At 53.4% G+C, this 7,425-nt stretch overlaps 1 protein-coding gene across 1 annotated transcript in view; it reads right to left on the reverse strand.

Annotated features, from left to right (window-relative positions):
* LOC107111135 (hemojuvelin-like) overlaps positions 1-6,627 on the reverse strand; it is a 9,753-nt gene extending 3,126 nt beyond the window's left edge. The window contains exons 1-2 of the mRNA XM_015412057.1: positions 6,534-6,627; positions 2,579-3,081 (exon numbers count right to left, since the gene is read on the reverse strand). Of these exons, the coding sequence (XP_015267543.1) occupies positions 2,579-3,081; positions 6,534-6,627 (597 nt within the window). The remainder of the gene's footprint in view (positions 1-2,578; positions 3,082-6,533) is intronic.
* Between the last annotated feature and the right edge of the window lie 798 nt (positions 6,628-7,425).

The following is a 7,425-nucleotide window of genomic DNA, read 5'->3' on the forward strand; positions in this document are numbered from 1 at the left end:
TCCAGCCAAGCTCCAAAAAACAGGCAGGCTGAGCCAGGAAGCAACAGCTGCATTTCTGGGGTCACAGGGGCGAGCGTCCTCTTGCAGGGCTTGCAGAAGGGTAAGGAACTTTGCTGTCCTTGGGGGGCTTCATCAGCCAACAGTGTCATTGCTGAGCAGACGGGTTAGAATGGATAAAAGGAAGCCCTTCTTCACCCAAAGAGCGATTAACACATGGAATTCACTGCCACAGGAGGTGGTGGCAGCTACAAGCATGGACGGCTTCAAGGGGGAATTGGATAAACATCTGGAGCAGAAGTCCATCAGAGGCTATTAGCCACAAGGTATAGATAGGAACTCTCCGTCTGGGGCAAGGGATGCTCTGTCTTCTTGGGGGGGGCAACAGTGGGAGGGCTTCTAGTGTCCTGGCACCACTGCTGGACCTCCTGATTCTAGTGTCCCGGCCTCACTGCCAGACCTCCTGATGGCACCTGGTGTTTTTGGCCGCTGTGTGACAGAGTGTTGGACTGGATGGGCCATTGGCCTGATCCAACATTGACTTCTCTTATGTTCTATGTTCTTAGGAACTCTCAGTCTGGGGCAAGGGATGCTCTGTGTTCTTGGTGCTCGGGGGGGGGGGGAACAGTGGGAGGGCTTCTGGTGTTCTGGCCCCACTGCTGGACCTCCTGATGGCCCCTGGTGTTTTTGGCCACTGTGTGACACAGAGTGTTGGACTGGATAGGCCATTGGCCTCATCCAACATTGGCTTCTCTTATGTTCTTATGCTCTTTAGTCAAGGGAAAAGCATCATCGGGTGGTGGCCTCAGCCTCTCTTCCCTCTTCATGGGCCCTCCACAGCCACTGGGTAGCCACTGCATGAAACAGGATGATGGACCTGGTAGACCACTGGTCTGATCTGATCTCTTAACATTCTTACGAACTTTCCCCTTGCTGGAAATGTCCCTGCCAGCAAATGCCTCTCTAAGCAGCATTGAGGTAAGCGCATGAACCTGCCCGGCCTTAAGTCAGATGACTGATCCAGCTACGGTGTTGTCTGTGGTGATGGAGGATTAGTCTCTCTGGCCTTTGGATGTGAGACCCTATTCATGCGCAGCATGCGCTCTGCCACCTAGGGGGATGGGATCCTGTCCTCGTACACCAGTCGTCACCACAGCGGTTATCGTCTTCCCTCCTGGTTTAATCCACCCTCTTGAATCGCTGAGCAGACCTGGGTGGCCAATCTCATCAGATCAAGGAAACTAAGTAGGGTCAGTAGGAGACCACCACAGAAGTCCAGAGTTGCTACGCAGAGGCAGGCGATGGCCAACTCACCTCTGTTTGTCTGCACTGACTTGGGCGGCCCAGGCTGGCCTGATCTCATCAGATCTCAGAAGCTAAGCAGGGGCGGCCCCGGTTGTCACTTGGAGGGGAGACCAGCAAGGAAGGGTCGCTATGCAGAGGCAGGAGGCGGCAAACCCCCTTGGTTCATCTCTTGCCTTGAAAGCTCTACGGGGTCGCCCAGGGGTCATTTCGTAGGAAAAGAGGTGCAGGAGCTCATTAGCATCACTCATTAGCATAACTTATTTGCATATGCCACGCCCCCTGACATCACCGGAAGTGTGTCAGAAGGCAACACCCACTGCTCAGGCTCCACTGGACTGTTTTGGATGGCTAGCTATTGGGGGGGGGATGTGCAGATCTGTTCTCGCAGAGGAGGGAGAGCTTGTACCTGAATAAAACTTGGTCTTAAAGGTGCCACTGGACTGTTTTGGATGGCTAGCTATTGGGGGGGGGATGTGCAGATCTGTTCTCGCAGAGGAGGGAGAGCTTGTACCTGAATAAAACTTGGTCTTAAAGGTGCCACTGGACTGTTTTGGATGGCTAGCTATTGGGGGGGGGATGTGCAGATCTGTTCTCGCAGAGGAGGGAGAGCTTGTACCTGAATAAAACTTGGTCTTAAAGGTGCCACTGGACTGTTTTGGACCAGGGGGCTCTGCAACTTACCTGGCTGCTTCTTGCTCTGACTGAGGGCTGCTGGGAGCAGGGGGTGGGGCTTGTTGCATGTGCTCGCCCCCTAGGCTCTTTACTGCCGGAGCTCCGCTCCTCTGCGCTCCCGCAGGCAATGACCCCTCGGGTTGCCATAAATTGGCTACGACTTGACAGCGCTTTCTACCACTTGCATCAGCAGCAGGGGCATAGCCAGGAATTTGGGAGGGGGCACCGAGGGGGGGCATGACGTCAGTCGTGACATCACACAGACAAAAAACGCCACTCAAGCCACAAGCGGCAAGCCCGCCCACAGCCAGCAGTAGAGAGGGAAGAGGCTCTTTCTCATCTACTCGCTGCGGCCAGCTTGTGGCTTGAGCGGGGAGCCAAGTTCTCTGAGCTCTCGGCTCCCCCGTTTAAATGCCACACAAGCCGTGAGCAGCGAGCCCTCCCACAGGCAACCGGCCGCAGGCAGGTGAGCCGCTCAGATGGGGCGGTGCTTGCTAATGAGGGGGCGTTGCCCCAAAATGCCCCGCCGTAGCTACACACCTGATCGGCAGATGTGCCTAAAGGAAAACAGCAAGGGGGAGTTTTGGAAGCCAAAAGTCTTTACCTTGCCAACAGCTGTGGCATTAGACCCTTCCGCTATGGGATGACTCGTGGCCTGCACAAACAGATAGTGGTTGTCTAGGAGCGGCCAGGAACCCTGCACTCGGCAGGTGTGGAACTCATCGCTGAAAGTCCGCACGTGGGGGTCCCCAAAGGTGGCACAGTGCTGGTACGCAGGGGGCCGGCTGTGCTTGTGAGCATAACTCTTCTCATAGTCACAGATATCCAGCGATTCGAAGCTCTGCCTGTTGGGTTCCGGGGCAGGGGGCCAGGGAGGCGAAGTCGGACCCTCCCGGGAACAGTTGTTCTGGATCATGAGGTCCTCGATCCCGTAGACGGCAGAGTGGTAGGCGAGGTTGCCGCGGCAGGTGCGGGCCGTCCGCCGGGTGCATCGGGAGTAGGATCGCAAGGCCGTGCAGTAGGCGGCGGTCGTGCTGGGGCCGCGCACGTCCTGCGTGGCGGCCAGGTACTCGGAGTTGCAGCGCGAGATCTTGCAGTGGGTAGAAACTGTGCAGGGATAACCAGAGACAATCACAACGGGGGGGCAGGGGAAAGAAGGGGGAGTCGGAACAGAACATCCTTCCTTCAGCCCCCCCCCCAAAAAAAAATATATGCTCTGAGCTGGATGGCCCGGTGAGCCCGATCTTGTTAGACCTCGGAAGCTAAGAAGAAGAAGAAGAAGAAGAAAGCTAAGAAGAAGAAGAAGAAGAAGAAGAAGAAGAAGAAGAAGAAGAAGAGATTGGATTTATACCCCACCCTTCACTACCCAAAGGTGTCTCAGAGCAGCTGACAAACTCCTCTCCCTTCCCCTCCCCACAACAGACACCCTGTGAGGTGGGTGGGGCTGAAAGTGCTCTGACACAAACTGCTCTTTTTCAAGGACAGCTGTGCCAGAGCTTGCGACTGACCCAAGGTCACATCAGCAAGTGCAAGTGGAGGAGTGGGGAATCAAACCCGGTTCTCCCAGATTAGAGTCCACACACACAAGCACTACACCAAACTAAGCAGGGTCAGCCCTGGTTAGTACTTGGATGGGAGACCAGCAAGGAAGACTGGGTGTGCTACACGGAGGCAGGCAGTGGCAAACCACCTCTGGACATGTCTTGCCTTGAAAACGCTATGGGGTCAGGCCTGTAGCTACAGTGGGGCTTTGGGGGCTCTGCCCCCTTTCTTAAAGGCACTGCCCCACAAGAATTTATCCTGTAAACGCTTTTTTCAATCAAACATTTTTTAAAAGGCGTGCACTCCTTTAAGCAGAGTGGGGTGCTGTAGTCGACTAATGCCCACACCAAGCAAGGGGGTTGGAGTAGGTGACCTCTGGGATCCCTTCTAACTCTGTGTCCAGATACTGGTCTCCTTTAGGGGAGTTCTTCTGCCTAAATGTTAGCTTTATTGACTATAGAAGTCAAGTGCTTCTGCCCTAGGTGTTAGCTTTCTTGACTACAGAAGTCATCGTCCCCTCCTGCCGGCTTGTTGTCAGAATTGTTGTTTCGGCTGGCAGAAGTGATTGACTTGCAGCAGCTGAGAACTGTCATCTCAAGTGGTTGACAGCTTGCAGTTTAGCGATCTCTCCTGGTAACAGCTTTCTGTTGGCTACATGGCTCTTCTTTCTGCACTAACTTCAGCCCCACCAGGGGAAAAATCTGCCCCACAAGCCACAAAATCCTGGCTACGGGCCTGTATGGGGTTGCCATGAGTCGGCCGCGTTTGATAGCACTTCCCAGCACCTGTCCTGACCTGGACGGCCCAGCCAAGCCCAACCTCATCAGATCTCAGATGCTAAGCAGGGTCGGCCCTGGTTAGTACTTGGATGGGAGACCATCAAGGAAGCCCAAGGTTGCTACGCAGAGGCAGACGATGGCAAACCACCTCCATTCCTCTCTTGCCTTGAAAACGATACGGGGTTGGCATAATTCAGCTGCGACTTGACGGCACTTCCCACCACCAAATATATATGTACAGGGGTCATTTCCTGCGGGAGCACACAGGAGCGGAGCTCCAGCAGTAAAGAGCCCAGGGGGCGGGCACATGCAACAAGCCCCACCCCCTGCTCCCAGCAGCCCTCAGTCAGAGCAAGGAGCAGCCAGGTAAGCTGCAGAGCCCCCCCCCCCGGCCCAAAACAGTCCAGTGGCACCTTTAAGACCAAGTTTTATTCAGGTATAAGCTCTCCCTCCTCTGCAAGGAAAGATCTGCACGTCCCCCGCCCCCCAATAGCTAGCCATCCAAAACAGTCCAGTGGAGCCTGAGCGGTGGGTGTTGCCTTCTGACACACTTCCAGTGACATCAGGGGGTGTGGCCTATGCAAATAGTTATGCTAATGAGTTATGCTAATGAGCTCCTGCACCTCTTTTTCTACGAAATGACCCCTGGGTACACGAACTCGGAGCTTACCAGCTGCTGTCCTTTATACAGTTTCTATCTCTGGTACATTTTATAGCACACGTGTCCCCGCCCGACAAAGTGACATTTATGTCAGAACTGACCCACATAACAAATGAGTTTGACACCTTTGCACTACACCAGACTTGGAGGTAGAGGCCTTATTCTTGTGGGAAAGTTACTGCATTCACCCACGCAGGCTAAAGGAGGATGTGGCTGAACACCCTGTGTGGACACAAGAGTTGCCTTGAGAAAGACCAGGAGCGCTCCGTCTATGATTGTCAGCGGCTTAATGGGCCTTTTGTAGGACCAGCAACAAACATCAATTTAAACTTCAATGTAACCACAAAAGGAAACTTCCCCCTTTGGAACACTTTCAAGCGAGGAGAAGGGGGTGTACAATTCTAGAAACTCTCGTTGGGGTTGATTGTGTAAAAAGGATGTAAATTGACTGGTAGCTATTAGATTGTACAGACTGATTATTATTGTTGATATCGCATGTAATGAATATATACCTGTCTTAGCATATTATGAATAATACACAATGCACTTTTATAAGACGGAACTTTAACTTAGAAATAAGGTTTTTGAAGTGTATATATTTGTTGTTTGACTCTTCTAACACTGCAGCTCGAAACTCCAGGTGGGGCCTGGAGAACTCCCAGAATTACAACTGCTATCCAAGCTACAGAGATCCATTCCCCTAGAGCAGGGGTGTCAAACTCATTTGTTATGAGGGCCGGATCTGACGTGTGTCATAAAATGTAATGCCAGGTAGTGGAGATGTAAACTTTATAAAGGACACAAACACAAAGGGGTGTCTTTTTTACTTAACATAAAAACATGCTGCAAACAGTAGCACTCTTGCAATATTCTGTTTATTTAACAGTGTCTGATCACTGACACCTCTTGGTCTGAACTATTGCATCAAAATGACTGCGCTGTTGCAATCCTCAACTGTCATTAGCCATGTGCAGTCCCCTGTAACTGTTGGGGGGTTTTTTTACCTCAGAACACTGAGCTCTGCAGCTGACCAATCAGAGACTGGGGGGTGCAGAGAGGCAGCTGCCCGGGAGCCGCATAGGAATCAATGGGGGAGCACATTTTCCCCCTTTTGACCCACTTAGGGGTTGAATTTCTAAAACTCCCTTCTTAGCAAGCACCTACGCCACAGTAGGAGCGCTCTCCCCGAAGTTGGTGTCTCTAGGTCCAGCTCCTCAGGCTCCCCTCCAATCTCCAGGATATCTCCAACCCCAAATGGCAACCGGAGTGAAAACACAATGGGCAGCAGGCCTTTGTCAGAAGAGTCGCTTGGTGAGGGCTTGGCCTGCCACCCCTGGTTGCCAACCTCCAGGTGGGGCCGGGGGATCTCTGGCATTACGCCTCTGCTGAGCTCCAAATTCCAGCCTCCCCGGGCACCACCCTCAAATCTCCAGGAATTTCCCAAGCTGGAGTTGACAACCCCATGATCTCTTTCCACGGTGGCGCTCCGGCACAACTAGCTGCCCCCTCCCTTTTTTCTTCCCACCCACCAAGCCAGAACCACCCCCAGCAAGTGGCAGGAAAGAAGGATCCTTTACCGTGTCGGCAGAACAGGAGGAGAAAGAGCATTTCCAGGAGGAGAACGGCGCTGATCGAGCGGCACGGCCTCGCGAACCGGGCTGGTGTCCCCATCGCGACCCACGCAAAGTGGGCAGAGACCAGGCACCAAAGCTCTCTGCTCCCTTTTGACTTTTGCTGGTTCTCTGGGATTCAAGGACAGTAAACAAGCCAACCAGCTTCCCTGGTGTCCCAGACGTGTTTCTCACGACTCGCCGGGAGAACAGGACACTTCCTTTCAGAGTCTTCTTCCCAGGGCCCAGGACACATTTCTAAATGGAAAGTCCTTGGCTGTGGATTGTCCCTTCTCCTGTGTTGCGTTCCAGCTGAGACATAAGCCCCAGTGTCTCCGCGAAGGCGGGTGGAAGTATTCCTTTTGGCCCTCCACCATCGGAAGGGGAAGAGGATCGCTCGCCTCTTGACCCTGCCAGCAATCCCTTACAGAGGTTTCAGCACTGGAGGGCCCTTACCCACCGTTTGGACGGAGTGCCAGATTCCAGACGTCTTCCACCCCACCCCTCCACGTCCTCCTTTCCCCCAACCCAGACTGACAACATGATCAGAAAGATGGAACCCCACAGAGACGCCCGATCATTCCTTCCTTTCCGGTGTCCACTGGCCGCTGCTGCTTTTGCAGTAACCCTCTGAAGCCTTGCGTGTCCCAGTCACCGTTAACCACTTTGCAGATATACGTATTGATGACCGAAGGGGGGGGGGTGAGGGCTTCACCAGAGTAGATAAACAAGGGCACAAACTTTGGCCCTGTTTTGGGACTTGCAACAGAAGTTAATAATCAACCAATGATCCCTGGGCAACCTACCCCTTCCACCAAGTGGCTCGGAGCTGGCACCCTTCTCAAAGCGTGTGCCACAA

Source organism: Gekko japonicus, unplaced genomic scaffold, assembly GCF_001447785.1.
Source record: "Gekko japonicus isolate JY-2015 unplaced genomic scaffold, Gekko_japonicus_V1.1 scaffold1328, whole genome shotgun sequence".
Taxonomy (NCBI): domain Eukaryota; kingdom Metazoa; phylum Chordata; class Lepidosauria; order Squamata; family Gekkonidae; genus Gekko; species Gekko japonicus.